We start from the raw sequence: 22,749 nt of genomic DNA on the forward strand, positions 1-22,749 counted from the left end.
GACGAAACACGAGAGAACGTGAAGACGTTAAGATTGGGCGTTTTGAAAATAAACAACCATTAAATAATGTGATTAAAAGCGCAATATTTCGAATCATTTCGAGTATATGTATAAATATTTAACTTAATTAAGTTTAACGTGCTGGGAAATATTGGTACAAGCGCTTGAATTGAACCCTGCAAACATGACTTTGTTCATTGCGCTGAGGCGCGGCGCGCGCGAAGTTACAAAATTCGAGAGCTGCACGACCTCGCGTGCGCCGCGCTTCAGCGCGATGAACAAAGTCATGTTTGCAGGGTTCATACACCTTGTGGAATTCAAACACTTGTATGTCACTTTCAAGGTCCATTTCAATATTTCCCAGCACGAGCAAAGACACTTCGTCAGACGTTCAAAAGACGTCCACTGAAAAGCCAGAATGAAAGTTTTAGCGACGTCTTTTTTAAACGTCTATTACTGCCGTTCAGTTGCAGTTTTTGCACGTCCTGACATCCAATAAAGGTCCTAGTCAGACGTTCAGATAGAAAACTCGTCATAGACGTTCATGTTAAGTTAAAAGGTTAAGGTCCTAGTCACACTGTCAGATTTTGAACCAGTTTTGAACGTCCACCAGACATGCAAAAATGGGTCTGGACTGACCGACGTGATACAGACTTGATTTTAACGTCTTTCTGACGTCGCATGTTTGTTGGGATAAGTTAAATATTTATATATATTCTCGAAATTATTCGCTTTTTTATCACATTATTTAATGGTTGTTTATTTTCAAAACGCCCAATCGTAACGTCTTCACGTTCTCTCATGTTTCATCCTGGAATTACAAGATGCTGGTATTTAACACAAAAGAACTGTTCAGTCAGACAGATATTTGTTGTGAAATGAAGTTACAATTTCAAGCATTTTCAAACACAAAGCAACATTCATTTGTTTGTTTATAAAAAAAAAATAAAAAGGCTTTAAAACGGAAATTAGCACTGTATCTGACTTTGGTATCGAAAATGGTATCGAATTTCAATATTTTTTTAAGTATCGTATCGAAGTTGTAATTCTTAGTATCGTGACAAGCCTAAGATCTTTCTGACTTGGTCATCTTATAAGTAGCTCGCAAGCTGAAAACTGTGGGCACCCCTGGTCTAGGTGATTCCCACGGCCAGCGAGGAGCAGCTCCTCCTGGTGGATCTGGTGCGCTCAGTGAACGCCATGCGCACAGAGACGGTCATGCAGACGGTGAAGGAGGTGCTGAAGCAGCCGCCAGCCATCGCCAAAGAGAAGGTGTGTGTGTGTGTGTGTGTGTGTGTGTGTGTGTGTGTGTGTGTGTGTGTGTGTGTGTGTGTGTGTGTGTGTGTGTGTGTGTGTGTGTGTGTGTGTGTGTGTGTGTGTGCGTGCGTGCGTGCGTGTGGCGTGTGGCGTGTGGCGTGAATGCTGTGGGCGTTAACATTGAATGGTGTTCTCACTGAGGTCCTGTGTCTCTACAGAAGCATCTGTCCCTGGAGGTCTGCATGCTCCAGTTCTTCTACGCCTATGTGCAGAGGTCAGACCCTTCAACACACATCTGAATCTGGTGGTGAGGCAGGGCGGGGCTGGTAGGCGGGGAGGGGCGGGGCGTCGTGTGACGTGTTCCTCGTCTCCTGCAGAGTTCCTGTCTCCAGCCTGCTGGACAGCTGGCCATCACTGCTGGCTCTTCTGAAGGACTCTGTGCAGCTGGGCTTACCTGCTCCTGGACAATTCCTCATTCTCGGGTGCAGCACACACACACACACACACACACACACACATACACACACACACACATACATAAACACACACATACACACACACACAAACATACACACACAGACACACAAACACACATACACACACACACATTTACACAAACACACACCACACACATATACACACACATATACACAGACACACACACATCCACATACACACACACACCCTTTGATAGTTACTCACAGCACAAATGCATTACTCCTTTTTACATTTTCACTTTTTAAATTGTATACTCTACCCTACACAGCTCCCTTCATTGAGTTACTTTAGTGTGTAGTAACTGTTGATGAGTGCTCACTTCTTCAAGGTGTGTCTCTTAGTGTTCTCAACGAGTTCATCCTGAAGAATCCCACCCTGGAGAACAAGAAGGACCAGCGTGAGCTGCAGGTGAGGAACTTCGCACTGCGGGATTATGTCTACGGGACCCGCGAGGCCGTCCCGCCTGACACATCATGCGCTGTTTCAGCATGCAGCAGCTGGTGTGTGTGTGTGTGTGTGTGTGTGTGTGTGTGTGTGTGTGTGTTGTAACCTCTATATTCTTTGTTTGACACACTTCTCTCATCTGGTGAATGATGGGTGTATGTGTAAATATATGTGTCCAGGACGTGACCCATAAGATTGTGGAGGCCATTGGCACCATAGCGGGTTCCTCTCTGGAGCAGACCACCTGGCTGAGGAGAAACCTGGAGGTCAAGCCCTCCCCTCAGATCGTGGTGGACGGCGCCAGTTTGGAGACAGATGTGGAAGGTGTGAGAGAGTTTACACACACACATACATGCACACACATACTAGCTGTGTCATGATTTTGATATTTAATCGTCGAAATTGTCACGATCTCCAGCCTCGAAGTCAAAAAGCGGATCGACAATCCCTCCCTCTAAGCTACGCAAACAATCACACTAGAGCTGGGCGATTAATCGATGGTATCTATTAATTCGAATTTACAGTTATGGACGATGTGTTTTTATGAAAATCGATTTTCTGAGTTTTAATTTTCACCACCGACGTTGCACTGTGGGCTCCCGTAGTTCAGAGTGAGTTTTGCCCCCCCCACCCATCCACCCTCAACACACACACACACACACACACATAAACATGACGGCGGAGCTTGTACCCAAGAAAGGAGCAACTAGCTCCGTGATCTGGAGTTGGTTCGGTTTTGCGGCGTCAGACGTAGACCAAACAAGTCCTCGCTGTAAGGTGTGTTTGAAACAGATTGCTTCATAAGGTAGCAGCATGACATTTTTAATATATGTCATAAGTATATTTTACCCTGAATATGCAAAAATTCATAAACTATGGTGCATACAGAAAAAGCAGGTTCTATATGCACTATAGCAGGGGTCGGCAGCCTATGGCACGCGTGCCACCGTTGGCACGCCGAGGCATAATCACTGGCATGCGACACACTGGACCAGCATCTGCAAAAAAAAAAATTAATAATAAAAAAATCTCAGAGAGCACGATGCCCCAATCGAAATCGCTCCTCAACGCTCTGCACTCAGCTCTCGCCATAGACCCATGTTTAAATTTGTTTAAATAACCCTAACGGCCGCACGGTGCGGCGTCAAGGCTGGATTATTTATTATGGTTTATACTTTCGCGAGTGACTGTAGCGAGTGGCTCCGCACACCTCGCGCGAACCTGCGCGAACGGCGGAGGCGTCCGAAACGATATGTGGTAGTGTAAAGAAACACCCCTCAAAAACAGGGGAAGGAACATTTACCTGACGAAAAAAAATGTTGCATTGTGTTCCAGGTTTGAAAAGTGCTGGAATTTAGGCTATAGTGAGGGCAGCTCTCTTCTTAATCAGAATGTAGACAGAATGTAGACTGTCAGTACGTAACATGCAACAATTGTTAAATTGTATTTATTTTCCATTTTATTAAAAAGGACACCATTTTATTTATATCTATTTATTTTTTGAGGGTGTGTTTATTTATTTATTTTAAGTTTGAGGGTGCATTGTGTCAGTGCTTAAACTATATTGGAGAAAGCCTTCTAAAAGTTACTGGATGTTCTCACTTGTTTACAATGGTTTTTTGCTTGTTTCTGGTTGCACTTTAACCCCAAATAGGAAATTTAAGTAAAAAATAACCATTTAACCATTCCTTTATCATCTGTAGTTTTTTAGTAGAGGAAAATAAATCAATAAAAAAAAATCAGATAAAAAAAAAATTAATCGAAGATTTTTTTGGGGGGCCATATCGCCCAGCTCTAAATCACACTACGCAAAGTAAAACCTGGTTTATACTTGACGCGGCGCAAGGGTCCGCGCGCTGAAAATGACGTAATCGCGGTGGCTCTGCCCATGCGTGAAGGCCTCGCGCGCTGACGATTCGCGAGGTTGTGCACCTCTCAAATTTTGTAATTTTGCGCGTGCTACGCTTCAGCGCAATGAACCAAGTCATGTTTGCTGGGCTCATACACCTTTACAAGGTGGAATTAAAGCACTTGTACGTCACTTTAAAGGTCCTTTTCAATATTTCCCAGCATGTTAAACATAAGTTAAATATTTATACATATACTCTAAATGAGTCGAAATAATTTGTTTTTTTATCACATTTAATGGTTGTTTATTTTCAAAACGCCCAATCTTAACGTCTTCACGTTCTCTCATGTTTCATCCTGGAATTACAAGAGGCTTGTATTTGTTAACGTAATACTGTGTACTGTTCAGTCAGACAGCTATTTGTTGTGAAACCAAGTAGTTACAATTTCAAGCATTTTCAAGTACTTTAGCCTAAATTCCAGCACTTTTCAAACCTGAAACACAATGCAACATTTAAAATTGGTCAGGTAAATGTTCATTCCCCTGTTTTTGAGGGGTGTTTCTTTATACTACCACATATATCATTTCGGTCAACACTGCAAAGAATGTGACTCGCCAAGTATATAAACGCTTCTGCCGTTTGCGCGAGGTGTGCGGAGTCGCGCGCTACAGTCACTCACCTAAGTATTAAGGTCGTTACAACTAAAGTGTTGCCCTCCATGTATGAAGACACTAAAGAAATTGTTTAAGATATTTTTTAGGATAGAGTTTAGTTTGCTAAGGCTCTATTTATTCTATTATTTTGTCCATGACTGTTCCTGTATTTTTTTTATTATTTATTGTATGTTGCACATTGCTGTTTTAATAGTGCACATTGCTGCTATCAAAAAAAGCCACTAGATAGCAGGTACCCTCTGTGACCTCATTTTTGTTATTATTAGGGTTCACACACACATAGTGTGGGAACCCTATTGTAATTGTTAGGGTTTTTCTTTCTTATTATTATTCTTTGTCCCATTTTTTGACCTAAAACGTATTGTGCAGCCTAGACCGTAATGCCTAGAAACCCCAAACTTGGCAAAAAGGTTCAGTTAACTCCAAGGACCAGATTCCCATACAGGGACCCAAATTGGCCTGATGGTGGCGCTATAGCAGACCATATTGACTTTTTGTCCATATCTCCTACACCGTAAGTCCTAGAACCAAAATTCCAGTTCCTATACATTCCTTGACTAAATTCAATAGGACAATTAATATACAACCATTAAGCTCCGCCCACTTAGATTTCGAGTTAATTTGCATAATGTGCAAAATCGCACACATCTTTGAGCCCAAACTTGTCCCTGGATTTTTCACATACATGCACATATGTGGTATCAAAACGTTCAGAAGAGTCTGAACTTTAAAATCTATCCAGCAAAAATGCTAATTTCATCACTACCTAGTCAGTATAAGCCAATCAAATGAGGAGGCGTAAATTCAATAGTAAATTTTGCGCATATGGAGCTCTAACTTAAGAAAACTTGCATGTAATGAGATGGCACTTCACAGACAGCTTCCCTGTGAGGGTCTGGGGCAGCTCGCAGAGGTTGCCATACCTCACCTGCTAGGGGGCGCTATAACATGCAAAAATTTGCCCCATGCACTCAGATTGGCCGATCCACATGAAACTTGGCAGACATCATCTATGGGCCTCTGGGAACCAGGTCCTAAAGCAGACACTCCATACTTCCAAAATGGCTGACGTAATCGGCCAATCAGTGATCGGCACGCGTTTGACAGGCTTACCATTGGTCGATCTGCACGAAACCTCTTGGGTGTGGACAAGTGCACGCCCCCTATGACATAATCCAGCCAGGTGTCGATTGGCCACTGGGGGGCGCTATTGCAAAAAAAGCAAGTGTATCCCCTACATAATTCCACTTGGGAACATGCAATTGGACTCTTTTGATTCCTTGCAGTAGTGCGAACAACTTTCCCATTACATGTCCTATTAAAAAATGCACAGTTTATTTACAGTTAATAATAGTTTGAAATCATCACTTTTCATACTCCTCCTAGGATTTTCATACTATCATGTCAAGCAAAGTCTTATAATACTCTACAGAGTGTGAAATCAAAAAACAATCTAAAGATTTTGGATTTGAGGACACTTATACCTGCTAAATATTTTTTTAATGGACAGCATCGATACATATAATATTCATATTCTTAAAGCTCTTTCATATTTTACCCAATTCTGACCAAAATGCACAAGCCCATTCAGAATCCCATCCTGAACAAATTTGTCAAGTTTCATCTAAATCGGTTATCGTATGGCTCTACAGTGCAGTATTATATACAATGCATAAGAATGCATGTAAAGTCCCTCTGTCACCTTCTCCTTCTCACACGCACGCAAGCTGAAACTCACACTCTCAGTCTCTCTCACACTCTCACCCACATTCCCCCTCCCATCTCTGTGCCCTAAGTAAACATTGCTCTGGCTACCTAGATCTCTCTGTGTCTATTAACCAGGCACACACACATACAGGCGCAAGCAGGCCTTCCTATAGCATTCACAATGACACTTCCCTAGCCATACCCACCCATATCTCAGTGACTAACACATGCTCATACAAACTGATATTTGGCTTCTTTTTTGTCTCTCTCTCACACAAACACACACACACACACCTTTATACCTATATGTATGTATAGTTTCTATGTATACTTATGTATGTATGTATTAGTATATGTTGTCATAGTTTGAGTACATACACTACCACACACACACACACACACTTCTACCTAAATGTATGTAGTTTGTATGCATATCTATAGTATATGTATAGTATATGTAAGTCATGCCAGTGATGTCAGTCATATCAGACATGCCAGTCATGTTCTGCCAGTCATGTAAGTCATGTCATGCCAATCATTTCAGTCCAGTCATATCAGTCATGTCAGTCAAATCATCAAATCATTACAGTCATGCCAGTTATGTCAGTCATATCAGTCATGTTAATTTTGTTCGTCATGGCAGTGATGTCATTCCAGTCATGCCAGTCATGTCAGTCATGTAATGCCAGGCTTTGCAGACTACATTCATACTTTGAATACATGGGCAGTCATGTTAGGCATGCTAGGTGTGTAAAGAGTGAATTAACAAAGCATAGTCTCTGGCTCCCTCAATCTATCTCTGTCGGTGATATACAGGCCCAATCATGTATAGACACATGCAGGCCTTCCTATATTGTTCACATAGATGCAGCCCTAGCCAGATGTGCTGTTTCTGTGTCTCCCTTTCTGACACATGCAGATGTCATTACACACTATCTGTAGAGCACACACTGGCCAACCCCAAACAGCTTCTTTTCACTTTTAGGTCTAAAGGACCTTTTGGGCTTCCTTTTGCTTATTGTGTGTGTGAACCCGCCTATCGCCGCTTGCGGCTATATTTATTTGTTTGTTTTTGTTGTTTTCCACTGAGAACAAGATTGTTACATTTATCTTAATTAAATTATTTAAATTTGACCATTAGTGCCTAATGTGGTGTATTACAGATCACTTGTATCACTTATATCAAACCCAACTTTTGAAATAAGATATTGTAAATTTAGACTAATATAAAACTGGCGTAGGCCTCTCTGATGTAAAGTAAAAAAAAAAAAAAAAGAGAAAGAAAATAAAAGAAAATCAAGAATCGAATCGTGACCCTAAAATCGGAAATAAAATCGAATCGAGGATTTAGAGAATCGTGATGCCCCTAACACATACCTACATACACACACTCACACACACCCCATTTGTACTGGAGCTCATCCATGTACACATCTGCAAGCATATGGCAGGTTTGTCACTTCTCTGTGCTTGTGTGTGTGTGTGTGTGTGTGTGTGTGTGTGTGTGTGTGTGTGTGTGTTTCAGATCTAATGCTGACAGTGATGGAGGCATCCAGTTTCACCCCCTCGGTCTACAGTGTTCACGCCCTCACGCTGTTAGCAGAGGTGAGCCCACCACACGCCACACGTCTTTTGATCAGCGCCCCCAGCTGCTCCCGGCACGTGTGCCGCGTGGCTCTCAGCTGCGTGAGCCTGTGTTCTGTGTTGCAGGTGCTGGCCCATCTGTTGGACATGGTGTTCTACAGTGATGAGAAGGAGAGGGTGATCCCCCTACTCATCAACATTATGCACTATGTGGTGCCTTATCTGCGTAACCACAGGTTGAGATCCGTCTACATCTACAGCACTGTCACACATTAATACTCCACCCTCATCTCTCCATGAGCTATCACACCTTACACACTTCTGCTCCACCCTCATCTCTCCCCTCATCTCTCCATGAGCTAACACACCTTACACACTTCTGCTCCATCTTTCCTACACCACCCCCCGAAACTCACTCATAGTCTTTTACTGCTCTGCTAGGATTAAACATTTTAGATAAGAGTCTACCAGTTTACAGAAGCCCAAACACTTTCCACACACTTCCCCGAAGAGAAGGAGATACCCTAGATGTGTGTGCAGATGTAGCACCTGCAGGCTGATGGTTCTGTTCAGTTCTGGGTCTTGATTTTGGTGTCTTTGTTGTGTCAGTGCCCACAATGCTCCCAGTTATCGCGCGTGTATCCAACTGCTGAGCAGTCTGAGCGGGTATCAGTACACCCGCCGGGCCTGGAAGAAAGAAGCCTTTGACCTCTTCATGGACCACACCTTCTTTCAGATGGATGCCTCATGTGTCAGCCAGTAAGTGGCAGCGCTACGAGCCAATCACCTTTAATTATGCCCTTCGGTGGGTGGAGTGTAGCTGCCTCTGTGTTTAGTCCCTGCCATGTTGACCCAGTCTGTCTTTCAGCTGGAGAGCCATCATTGACCACCTGATGACCCACGACAAGACCACCTTCAGAGATCTGATGAGTGAGTCTGACCAGACTTCACCCGTACTGGGTGCATGGCTCCATGTTCTGAAGGTTCTTTTGTAGTACACGAAGGCATTGGACCTGTGCTGGACCTGTTTCTCGTGTGCGTGTCTCCTGGTGTGCGTGTGCACGTGTGTGTTCATTAGCACGAGTGGCTGTAGCACAGAACAGCTCTTTGAACCTGTTCACCAATCGAGACGCAGAGCTGGAACAGAGAGCCATGTTGTTGAAACGTCTCGCCTTCACCATCTACAGCAGCGAGGTGGACCAGTACCAGAAATACCTTCCAGATATACAAGGTGTGACCACACATTACACCACCCACACACTACACCACACACTGCACTACACAGGATAGCTTTCCCCGGTAAGCACAAATAGATCAGGAATAAAAATATTTGGTAGACATGCCAACATGCTAAACATGCATAGCATTTTGATGAAGTCCAGTGATAATTTCAGCTTTTCGAAGCTTATATCTGCTGCACTGTTAAGAGTATTGTATCTTGTTTAATAAAGCAGCAAGTCTGTCTGTCTGTCTGTCTCCCAGAGCGGCTGGTGGAGAGTCTGCGTCTACCTCAGGTCCCGATCCTGCACACACAGGTGTTCCTGTTCTTCAGAGTGCTGCTACTGCGTATATCACCACAACACCTCACATCTCTGTGGCCCACCATGATCACAGAACTGGTGAGATACACATACACACACACACACCTCACCTCTCTGTGGCCCACCATGATCACAGAACTGGTGAGATACACACACACACACACACACACACACACACACACACACACACACACACACCCCTCACCTCTCTGTGGCCCACCATGATCACAGAACTGGTGAGATATACACACACACACACACCTCACCTCTCTGTGGCCCACCATGATCACAGAACTGGTGAGATACACACACACACACACACACACACCCCTCACCTCTCTGTGGTCCACCATGATCACAGAACTGGTGAGATATACACACACACACACACCCCTCACCTCTCTGTGGCCCACCATGATCACAGAACTGGTGAGATACACACACACACACACACACACACACACACACCCCTCACCTCTCTGTGGCCCACCATGATCACAGAACTGGTGAGATACACACACACACACACACACCCCTCACCTCTCTGTGGCCCACCATGATCACAGAACTGGTGAGATACACACACACACACACACACACACACACACACACCCCTCACGTCTCTGTGGCCCACCATGATCACAGAACTGGTGAGACACACACACACACACACACACACCCCTCACCTCTCTGTGGCCCACCATGATCACAGAACTGGTGAGACACACACACACACCTGATTTTTTTCATTGCCTGCAGTAATCACTGAGCTAATGAGAACATCTACACTTGCATACTCACACACACCCACATGCAGATATTTCACAGAATGTGCAATGTTTCGTTTATTTCATATTTAGACACAGTATATATTATTGTACAGTGTACAGTATGTGTGTAGCACAACTCCAGGCACTAATGCAATAGAGTTTGTTATAACCGCAGTGAAGAGTGTGTGTGTGTGTGTGTGTGTGTGTGTGTGTGTGTGTGTGTGTGTGTGTGTGTGTGTGTGTGTGTGTGTGTGTGTGTGTGTGTGTGTGTGTGTGTGTGTGGCTGTGGTCAAGATGTCCTTGTCTTGATGTCCACTCCATGTGTGTTGATCATCTTCTGTGTCCTTTGTCCTGAAATAAGGAGCTGTGATATCATGTCTGTGCCCTCAGGTCCAGGTGTTCCTGCTGATGGAGCAGGAACTCACAGCAGACGAGGACATCACTCGGTAATCCACCATGATCCACACCACCCACCTACACATGGGGCACACACCACCCAACTACACACACACCACCCGCCTGCACACACACACCACCCGCCTGCACACACACACCACCTACCTGCACACACACACCACCCGCCTGCACACACACACCACCCGCCTGCACACACACACCACCCGCCTGCACACACACACCACCCAACTACACACACACACCACCCGCCTGCACACACACACCACCTACCTGCACACACACACCACCCGCCTGCACACACACACCACCCGCCTGCACACACACACCACCCACCTGCACACACACACCACCCACCTACACATGGGGCACACACCACCCAACTACACACACACCACCCAACTACACACACACCACCTACCTGCACACACACCACCCAACTACACACACACCACCCGCCTGCACACACACACCACCCGCCTGCACACACACACCACCCACCTACACACACACACACACACACACCACCCGCCTGCACACACACACCACCCACCTACACACACACCACCCACCTACACACACACACCACCCACCTACACACACACACCACCCACCTACACACACACCACCCACCTACACATGGGGCACACACCACCCAACTACACACACACCACCCAACTACACACACACCACCTACCTGCACACACACCACCCAACTACACACACACCACCCGCCTGCACACACACACCACCCGCCTGCACACACACACCACCCGCCTGCACACACACACCACCCGCCTGCACACACACACCACCCACCTACACATGGGGCACACACCACCCAACTACACACACACACCACCTACCTGCACACACACACCACCCGCCTGCACACACACACCACCCACCTACACATGGGGCACACACCACCCAACTACACACACACCACCTACCTGCACACACACACCACCCGCCTGCACACACACACCACCCACCTACACATGGGGCACACACCACCCAACTACACACACACCACCCAACTACACACACACCACCTACCTGCACACACACACCACCCGCCTGCACACACACACCACCCACCTGCACACACACACACCACCCGCCTGCACACACACACACACCACCCACCTGCACACACACACACCACCCACCTGCACACACACACACCACCCACCTGCACACACACACACCACCCACCTGCACACACACACACACACCACCCACCTGCACACACACACCACCCACCTGCACACACACACACACCACCCACCTACACACACACACACACACCACACACACACACACACACACCACCCGCCTGCACACACACACCACCCGCCTGCACACACACACCACCCGCCTGCACACACACACCACCCGCCTGCACACACACACCAGCCACCTGCACACACACACCAGCCACCTGCACACACACACACACCACCCACCTGCACACACACACACACCACCCACCTGCACACACACACCACCCGCCTGCACACACACACCACCCGCCTGCACACACACACCACCCGCCTGCACACACACCACCTACCTGCACACACACACACACCACCCACCTGCACACACACACCACCCACCTGCACACACACACCACCCACCTGCACACACACACACACACCACCCACCTGCACACACACACACACACCACCCACCTGCACACACACACACACACCACCCACCTGCACACACACACCACCCGCCTGCACACACACCACCCAACTACACACACACACCACCTACCTGCACACACACACCACCCAACTACACACACACCACCCGCCTGCACACACACACCACCCGCCTGCACACACACACCACCCACCTGCACACACACACCACCCACCTACACATGGGGCACACACCACCCAACTACACACACACCACCCGCCTGCACACACACACCACCCGCCTGCACACACACACACCACCCGCCTGCACACACACACCACCCACCTACACACACACACACACCACCCACCTACACACACACACACACCACCCACCTACACACACACACACACACCACCCGCCTGCACACACACACCACCCGCCTGCACACACACACCACCCGCCTGCACACACACACCACCCGCCTGCACACACACACCACCCGCCTGCACACACACACCACCCGCCTGCACACACACACACACACCACCTACCTGCACACACACACACACCACCCACCTGCACACACACACCACCCGCCTGCACACACACACCACCCGCCTGCACACACACACCACCCACCTGCACACACACACCACCCACCTACACATGGGGCACACACCACCCAACTACACACACACCACCCGCCTGCACACACACACCACCCGCCTGCACACACACACACCACCCGCCTGCACACACACACCACCCACCTACACACACACACACACCACCCACCTACACACACACACACACCACCCACCTACACACACACACACACACCACCCGCCTGCACACACACACCACCCGCCTGCACACACACACCACCCGCCTGCACACACACACCACCCGCCTGCACACACACACCACCCGCCTGCACACACACACCACCCGCCTGCACACACACACACACACCACCTACCTGCACACACACACACACCACCCACCTGCACACACACACACACCACCCACCTGCACACACACACCACCCGCCTGCACACACACACCACCCGCCTGCACACACACACCACCCGCCTGCACACACACACCACCCGCCTGCACACACACACCACCCACCTGCACACACACCACCTACCTGCACACACACACACACCACCCACCTGCACACACACACCACCCACCTGCACACACACACCACCTACCTGCACACACACACACACCACCCACCTGCACACACACACCACCCACCTGCACACACACACACACCACCCACCTGCACACACACACCACCCACCTGCACACACACACCACCCACCTGCACACACACACACACCACCCACCTGCACACACACACACACCACCCACCTGCACACACACACACACCACCCACCTGCACACACACACCACCCGCCTGCACACACACACCACCCGCCTGCACACACACACCACCCACCTACACATGGGGCACACACCACCCAACTACACACACACACCACCTACCTGCACACACACACCACCCAACTACACACACACCACCCGCCTGCACACACACACCACCCACCTGCACACACACACCACCCACCTACACATGGGGCACACACCACCCAACTACACACACACACCACCTACCTGCACACACACACCACCCAACTACACACACACCACCCGCCTGCACACACACACCACCCGCCTGCACACACACACCACCCACCTACACACACACACACCACCCACCTACACACACACACCACCCACCTACACACACACACACACACACCACCCACCTACACACCACCCACCTACACACACACACACACACACACCACCCACCTACACACACACACACCACCCACCTACACACACACACACACCACCCACCTACACACACACACACACCACCCACCTACACACACACACACCACCCACCTGCACACACACACACACATCACCCACCTGCACACACACACACACACATCACCCACCTGCACACACACACCACCCACCTACACACACACCACCCACCTGCACACACGTACCACCCACCCTCTTTTTGTGGCTCCAACAGCAACCAATGGGTCTGTTTTTCAACAGGAATTCCAGTCGATACGTGCAGAGTCCTGTTACACTTCCTGGGTTATCAGCCCAGCCCTCTAATAAACTGTAATGTACTGAACAGGCAGTGTGCACCCACACCGAGGATCGGCGAGTTAGCGCTACGAGTTGTATTTAAATCTATGTGCGGCCCTCCTCTCTGCAGGATGTCGGGACCTTCTGTGGCGGGGCTGGAGACCACGTACTCCGGGGGCAACGGCTTCTCCACCTCCTACAACAGCCAGCGCTGGCTTAACCTCTACCTGTCCGCCTGCAAGCTGCTGGACCTGGCCCTGACGCTGCCCTCCGAGAGCCTGCCGCAGTTCCAGATGTGAGTCACAGGAAACGCTGTTTGAGGCCAGCGCACCTCTTAAGGGGGAGTTCACCCTACCGTTACGCTGCAGCAAGCCTTTCTAAAACCTCATACTCCTTTGGTCAGGCCCCTGTTCTAAGATCTTTTCTTTTACTGTAGTTTCTTTCTCTGATCTTAGTTATGTCAGAGGTCCTGTAGTTATGATCACCAATTCTGAGCTGTAACTCTGTAGGATTATAGCCTGCAATACTGTCCTTAAGCTTTTCTCGTGGAGGGGTAAAGAGATGTTCATGGTGCTGCAGGTATCGCTGGGCGTTCATCCCAGAAGCCTCGGATGATTCTGGCCTGGAGGTGCGTCGGCAGGGGACACACCAGAGAGAATTCAAACCTTACGTGGTCCGGCTGGCCAAGCTGTTGAGAAAGAGAGCTAAGGTAATGCTGCACACACGAGCATGGAAGAAAACACCTTCACAAGGACCAGTGGACAACAAATGTAAACAACTGCTCAATGTACTAAATAAATAAGCCTACCAGTACTAAATAAGTACTGGAAAAAGTTACAGTTGTGTAAGATGAAACGATAGTGACGTAGTTCCCATTACAGTGGGAGTAAACTACATAGCATGGGCTGACTGTGATCTACCTCTCCACCTCATCTCTCCACCCACCCCCACCCACAGAAGACCCTGGAGGAGGAGTGTGTGGGACGCACTCTGGTCTGGGAGCCGGGCCGCCTCATGCTGACGCTGAACGGGATCCGGAGCATGGAGCAGCTCCTGCCTTTCTTCACGCTGCTCAGCCAGGTGTTCAGCAGCAAGGCCAGCCTCCGCCTGGGCCCCGGGCCCCGACCCACCGCCCCCGCCACCAAGCCCTGCAAACCCGAGGGCCAGAAAGCACTGTGGAGCCGCGCCCGGCAGCACATCGAGGAGATGGTGGAGAAGGACTTTCTGGAAGGGCTCCTGAAAACGTGACCGCACACAGAGAAGACGTCAGACACGCACTGAACTGGACAAACACTAACACCTCACCTTTTACATGGAAGCAAACACGAGGGATCAAATATTACAAAAAGTTTGTACATGGTTTCGTTTTTTTCTATTTATAATGAATGTTATTTAATTTAAATACTTTTATTTGTATTTAGAGGGCAGCTGTGATTGCACTGATTAGTATATGCCCTCTGAATGATGTGAAAATTATTTGCCATTCCATGTTGTTGTTTAACAAAATAAAGAGATATTAAAACAACGTAAAGCATATTTCTGAGAGCCCTCGTCAGCAAACAGGCAAGTCTACAGCAGAGCTCAGGATTCCCGTTTTACCAACCAGACTTGCACTAAACTTTTATTTCTGTCATTCTAAATTGATCACGCTTTAAACTGTTTGTCCGCGTCAATAAAAATCATCTTGAACCCATAAAACGCAACGTAGACTGCTTCGCTATCCAAATGCACGAAGGTATCTGGGCGTTTATTGACATGTTGAAATAAAGGACATCTTTCATAACCCGCTGTGCTCTACATGCTTCTGGCTTTCTGACTCCAACCCCCCCCCCCCCCCCCCCCCTCTCTCTCTCTCTGTGTATCGCTCTCTCTTTCTCCCTCCCTCTGTATCATTCTCGCTATTTCTCTCTCCCTCTCTCTGTATTGTTCACTCTTTCTCTCCATATCTATCTCTCCCTCTGTATCACTCTATCTTTCTCCCTCTATCATCCTCTCTCTCCCTCTCTGTATTGTTCACTCTCTCTCTCCATATCTATCCCTCTCTCTCTGTATTGCTCTCTCTCTCTCTGTATTATTCACTCTCTTTCTCTCTCTCTCTCTCTCTCTCTCTCTCTCTCTCTCTCTCTCTCTCTCATTCTCATTCTCTACTGTATTGTGGACCGTGCAGCCGGTTCAGAGCCGCGTGTCGCGCGCGACTAGTGAAGACGGTCGTGCACGCGCTTACGCTTTAATGACGTGTGAGCTGTCTCGCGCGAGGGGAGGAGAGAGTGAGACACGGTAAGAGAGACAGAAAGACGCCGGGCAGGATCCACTCGTTCTGCTGCCCCGTGATCCGTGGCTCGGCCGGTGTTGGAGATGCTGCAGGGAGCCTGAGGCGCGGGGAGAGCAGAGACCACCGCGGCGGTCCGGAGGAGCAACCGAGCCGTGCGTCAGCACCACCACCAGGGTCCAGACCACAGCGCGTCTGTGCGCTCTCCGCGTGTCGGTGTCAAACGTGCACTAATAATAATCTGCGGTTGCACGAGACGAATCGAGAAGATAATCCGTTATTTGCAGATACTGACTGTCCATAATTTTTGTGCACGAACTTGGAGGTTTTTATCGGTTCGGACGTGAACGTTGACGCGGATCACGTAAGTGCGCTGCCCGTTAAGACCGAATCTCCCTCACCGAACACCACAGTCGTGCTTTAAACGCCGGCCGAGGTTCGTCCCCATCCGTACGGGGTTGGAGGAGGACGCGCTGGACCGGGCAGCACCGCGAGGACACGGTGTCTCTCTGAGGACGGAAGATGTCGGGCCAGACCCTGACGGACCGCATCGCCGCGGCCCAGTACAGCCTGACGGGCTCGGAGGTGGCCCGGGCGGTGTGTAAAGCCACCACCCACGAGGTGATGGCGCCCAAGAAAAAACACCTGGAATGTAAGTCGGTTGTGGTTGACGGTGTTGCGTTTGATTAAACCAGGATCGATACAGTTGCGCATTTTGGAAAAGAAATCGACCACTCCTTTGGCATGAGCCTTACAACATCACGCTTATGTAGGTCATCTGTGCTTGCTTCCCCATGCATTTAAATACTGGATGTGGTTGGAAGCGTATAGTACTGAAGCTGCCAGTGTTTGGGCTGGTATCTGAAGATGTGGTTGCTTGTTTCTAGTGTGAGTAAGCTTCATTTCACAACGAGTCTGTCACCATACTGAGCCCAGAGAACATGGCGGCCTTCCAGTGTGTCTGATTTACCACATCCAGGCTGTCTTGGGTCTCACTGGCTTTTTAAAATGTTCGTACCATCCATGAACACACACCTCTGAGGGGAAGGCTTTAAAATGAACATGATTGTCTAAACAAAATGAAGAATAGAATGAAATACTCTGGCGTAGTGTAAGCCTTGGTGGTGTTTGCCATAATGCCTGCATTTTGGATGTACCACACATATATAAGTAAGGACCTTGGGGTTGCCAGGGTCATTGCTAGGACTGGTTTTCCACCTAGTGGCAGTTTTCAGCCCTAATCTCATGGCCACAGGCCTGTATCTCTGAAGCATGATGTTTGCCTGTTACCTTACCCAGTAGGAAGCTGACAACATGTTTAAACAGCGTTGTTAATATACAAGATTTTCTCAGTTGTATCAGTTTCTACAAATAGCAGTTAACAGGTGGGCCAGAGTCCTGGTTATCATTTATTTTATCGATATGGTGTGTAATTTATTTTAATGCTATTAATTTTAGCAATAATAGACCCACTGAATTTCTCTATTAAATGAAACATACATGGACACAATATGTCTACTGAGACCCCAAATCTGATTGCACCATGACACTTCAGAAAACTCAGAGGGCATGAGTTCATTCTTTGTTCGCTGAAGACAAACAAAATAAGTTTCATTCAAACTCTTAATATTGTATGCAAAAAATGAGCTTGCATTTTAATTAGAACTCAGATGTGCAGATTCCTGTGTATTAAGATGAGGTGTACATGACCTGTGATATTCATTTATGTCAGAGTTGAACCATTAAGAAAATGTGATTATTCAAGTAGTATATCAGAATATTCACACTTCAGGGATATCTGAACAGTGCTTCTCAGCCTGAGACCTGAACCCTGCCCCCAGACCATGCCCAGCCTGAGAATTAAAGCCTGCCCCCAGTCCACGCCCAGCCCCCAGACCACGGCCAGCCCCACAGACCACGCCCAGCCTAAGATTTGAACCCTGCTCCCAGACCATGCCTAACCATCGCAGGGATAATCGGACCAGGACAGCTGCACCACGTGGCTTGACCTGCAACAGTGAAACATGTTTAACATGTCATACATGTCTTGTGCATGTGAACATGATTTAATCAGGATAGTTATTGAGATTCACTAGTCTGTGTGATGTGATGTGTAGAGTTCAACAGGCCAGCGTGCAGTGTAATTAGTGGCACCCCGTCCCTGTACTGACCTGCTGCGTCTCTCTGATTTTCCTAAAGGCGCGGACTCATCACAACCCTCATTTTAGACACCACAAGCAGCATTCAGCGGTGCCATGTTCGCTTGATTGACAGCAGCGGAGGTGAAGTGTGAATTACGTTCAGCAGGTCACTGCCAGTTTAGCGTTTCGAATTTACACGGGTGCACATTTAGAGAAAAATGAACGTAAACCTTTAGATCAAAACTCGATGCCTTGAAACATGGAATATTGTAAGATTGAGGCATATAAAAAAAGTCCAAACATACTGTAACTTTGCTCTAAAAACAAAGTGCTGTTAACAGTGAGGGTGTGGGCAGTTGCTCTTCACTGTAGTCCGTGACCGTGTTTCCCACTCTTATTTGCTTCTGCAGAAGATCTCATTTGAATGTGGAAACTTTATCTGACAAAAATGTACATTATTCAGCATGTGTTCTGGATAAAAACTGGATCATATGAAGTATCACTAAGTCAGGTTATGGTTATCTCCATGTGAGTTATCAGTTTGTATCTGAAGAAAATTCCAAGAACATTAGATCATTTTTGTTATTATTCCAGTGTAGAGGGAAGCTAGTCATCATGTTAGCAGCAGGAGATCTTCCAGCACGTGTTCACCTGTCTCGGCCACACAGCGCTTGACTTCTCAGCAGGTCCCTAATGGACACACACGTCTAAAAATACTGCTGCCCAATTATGTTGGACTGCGGAAGTCTCTAGAATTTTCAGAGAAACATTTTTGTTTATTTTGGCTGGGTGGTTGTTTTCCAGAACATTCTCACGCGTGAGTAAAATGCATAGTCTATGAAAAGCGCTGAGGGCTGTTTGTTTCCTGACTCCCCAGAATGTCCCAGTTTATTTTTATAAACCATAGCCCAGACTCAGAGAGGCAAACTGGTGCAGGGAGGAGAGGAAGGATGCAGAAGAAGAATGAAGGAGAAACGGGTGATCCAGTGGCGTCTGACCCACAGTGCATTAGTTCTGTGATCTCAGGATAGCAGTACATGTACCTAGTGGCCCGAGACTGAATGAGACTAATGCAGACTGTGTGTGTGTGGTGTGTGTGTGGTGTGTGTGAGAGAGAGCCAGCTGTTCACCTCCTGCAAAGATGAAGACATGTAAACATTAAAGCAACATATTTTTAGTGTTTTAATTAGCTGCAACACAAGTTCCTGTTACGTTTTATCTTCTTCGTTACTGATTATGTCCATACTCTCTCTTTAAATCCAGCTAATTTGGATTCAGCAGTTTGAATGAACTCTGAAACAAGATTGTCTACTCTCTCTCTCTCTCTCTCTCTCTCTCTCTCTCTCTCTCTCTCTCTCTCTCTCTCTCTCTCTCTCTCTCTCTCTCTCTCTCTCTCTCTCTCTCTCTCTCTCTCTCTCTCTCCATACACACTGATATACCTTGACTGCGATGCTTCCTGTCTGACTTGTGTATCTTCCTGATTCAGTGCTTGTTGGTGCAGTGGTAAAGGTGTTGTTGTTTTGACACAGCTCCTCTAAGACTGTGGTAACACCTCTCCTCTTACGCCAGATAGTCCACACGTCTTATTTGAGAGGAAGCACAAGGTACTGTGATCCCAGAGAAGACTGAAATACACGAAATACGCAACTGAAATACATGCTGTGCCTCTACCCATCCCTGCCATTTTCTACAAAACGTCTCTCATCCATCTTCCTTTCTTCCTTTCCTTCCTTCTTTAAGCATTGATCTTCTCTTCCTCTCGTGTCGGATGTCTGTATATAAAAGCATGACCTGCAGTTGGGCTTTTCTTTCTGTCTGGTGTGATTATGTGGGAGTGTCAGTATGACTGGGCGGTGAAAAGCAGAATGCTTTCAGCACGCTGGACAGGGACACCCACAATCCAACACACAGGCACGTTCATCCACACCACCCTCACTGCACCACCCGCACCAACCTCACCTGCACCACCCTCATTGCACCACCCACACCACCCTCACAACACCACCCTCACCCACACCACCCTCACCCGCACCACCCACACCACCCTCACCCGCACCACTCTCACTGCACCACCCACACCACCCTCACCCGCACCACCCACACCACCCTCACCCGCACCACTCTCACTGCACCACCCTCACTGCACCACCCTCACTGCACCACCCGCACCAACCTCACCTGCACCACCCTCATTGCACCACCCACACCACCCTCACAACACCACCCTCACCTGCACCACCCTCACCCGCACCACCCACACCACCCTCACCCGCACCACTCTCACTGCACCACCCACACCACCCTCACCCGCACCACTCTCACTGCACCACCCTCACCCGCACCACTCTCACTGCACCACCCACACCACCCTCACCACCCTCACCCGCACCACTCTCACTGCACCACCCTCACCCGCACCACTCTCACTGCACCACCCACACCACCCTCACCGCACCACCCTCACTGCACCACCCTCACCGCACCACCATCACCGCACCACCCACACCAGCGTCACAGCACCACCCTCACCGCACCACCCACACCAGCGTCACAGCACCACCCTCACTGCCCCACCCACACCAGCGTCACAGCACCACCCTCACCGCACCACCCTCACTGCACCACCCGCACCAACGTCACAGCACCACCCACACCCACACCACCCTAACTGCACCACCCCTCACCCACACCACCCTCATTGCACCACCCTCACCCACACCACCCTCACCCACACCACCTGCACCACCCTCACCCACACCACCTGCACCACCCCTCACCCACACCACCCTCACCCACACCACCCTCACCAGCCCTTCATAGTCCATCTGAGAGGACTCTGCTCGTTTTTTTAAACTAAAGATATTTGATATACATGCTCAAATATATATAAACTACAGGCCTTTTACTGCAGTATTTTGACAAATGTGATGGTGGATATTTGATACGCTCCATATATTTTGCATTTGCAGGCAGATTTCAAGGACAGGCTACAGAGTAGATGTGGACTGGGCAGTAATCTCACACGTGAGCAAACACGAGAGCAAACACTCTCACACTGTTGAGACTGAATGAGAAATATGCTCTTTTTGAATCCATTCATTGCACAGATGTCCAAAGTGCTTTCCCAGTTTTATTCCACAGTGCTTCACACACACAGAGGGCAGTGACACCAATAATACACAAAAGGGTTGTGTTTCCTGTGTAATCAGCACTGGACCCCCAGCATGGCTCCCAGGGGCCCTGCCCTCGTGAGTGGGAGTAAATCTCAGCTCGCTGAGCAGGAGCGACGCTGTCCTCTGCCACACCTCCCCACACGAGGAGGGCGGAGCTTGGTGAAAACACACACACACTCAGCCTCTCGAGTCCTAGTGCTTCGGATCTATGACTGGAGACAGAAACACGGGGGATGGTGGGAGAGAGAGGACTGGAGTCTCATTGGTTTGGAAGCTGCATGTCGTGTTACTGGACGCCTGGCAGGATGGATGTGATGAAAGTGAAATCGTGTGTCTAAACAAAAGCGTTTACCTGGGTGCAGTGATACGAGCTTTATGTCCCGTTAGCGTAGGGACAGAGGTGAGCTGTCACTTAGGCTTTGTGTATTGAATAGCCTTTGTAAATATTGTAAAACCAGGCAGGAAAATAGGGCCTGGTCCATTTTAGTCAGCCGATTATTCAGCTCCATCTCCTCAGGAAGCTGCTGAATTTGGCTGAACTAGAAGGGAACAGAGCCAGATGGCACACACACACACACACACACACACACACACACACACAGAGAGAGAGAGAGAGAGACATGCCT

General features: G+C 48.6%; 2 protein-coding genes across 14 annotated transcripts in view; both read left to right on the forward strand.

The window, feature by feature from the left end:
* dop1a (DOP1 leucine zipper like protein A) overlaps positions 1 to 16,065 on the forward strand; it is a 40,067-nt gene extending 24,002 nt beyond the window's left edge. For all 6 annotated transcript variants that reach the window (XM_076980887.1, XM_076980890.1, XM_076980889.1 and 3 more), the window contains 15 exons: positions 1,138 to 1,272; positions 1,476 to 1,531; positions 1,635 to 1,739; positions 2,097 to 2,163; positions 2,379 to 2,523; positions 7,956 to 8,035; positions 8,141 to 8,250; positions 8,624 to 8,773; positions 8,883 to 8,944; positions 9,093 to 9,245; positions 9,497 to 9,633; positions 10,716 to 10,771; positions 14,671 to 14,835; positions 15,120 to 15,249; positions 15,498 to 16,065. In XM_076980887.1, coding sequence (XP_076837002.1) covers positions 1,138 to 1,272; positions 1,476 to 1,531; positions 1,635 to 1,739; positions 2,097 to 2,163; positions 2,379 to 2,523; positions 7,956 to 8,035; positions 8,141 to 8,250; positions 8,624 to 8,773; positions 8,883 to 8,944; positions 9,093 to 9,245; positions 9,497 to 9,633; positions 10,716 to 10,771; positions 14,671 to 14,835; positions 15,120 to 15,249; positions 15,498 to 15,788 — 1,842 coding nt within the window. In that variant the 3' untranslated portion in view covers positions 15,789 to 16,065. The remainder of the gene's footprint in view (positions 1 to 1,137; positions 1,273 to 1,475; positions 1,532 to 1,634; positions 1,740 to 2,096; positions 2,164 to 2,378; positions 2,524 to 7,955; positions 8,036 to 8,140; positions 8,251 to 8,623; positions 8,774 to 8,882; positions 8,945 to 9,092; positions 9,246 to 9,496; positions 9,634 to 10,715; positions 10,772 to 14,670; positions 14,836 to 15,119; positions 15,250 to 15,497) is intronic.
* A 633-nt stretch (positions 16,066 to 16,698) lies between these two features.
* The window catches only part of snap91a (synaptosome associated protein 91a), a 68,236-nt gene continuing 62,185 nt past the window's right edge, over positions 16,699 to 22,749 (forward strand). For 4 of the 8 annotated variants that reach the window (XM_076981054.1, XM_076981057.1, XM_076981059.1 and 1 more), the window contains exon 1: positions 16,703 to 17,461. In XM_076981054.1, coding sequence (XP_076837169.1) covers positions 17,332 to 17,461 — 130 coding nt within the window. In that variant the 5' untranslated portion in view covers positions 16,703 to 17,331. Of the gene's footprint in view, positions 17,462 to 22,749 lie in introns of all 8 variants that reach the window. The other 4 variants (XM_076981060.1, XM_076981061.1, XM_076981056.1 and 1 more) reach the window with 4 other exon arrangements.

The sequence above is a fragment of the Brachyhypopomus gauderio genome, chromosome 19 (genome assembly GCF_052324685.1).
Source record: "Brachyhypopomus gauderio isolate BG-103 chromosome 19, BGAUD_0.2, whole genome shotgun sequence".
Classification (NCBI taxonomy): Eukaryota; Metazoa; Chordata; class Actinopteri; order Gymnotiformes; family Hypopomidae; genus Brachyhypopomus; species Brachyhypopomus gauderio.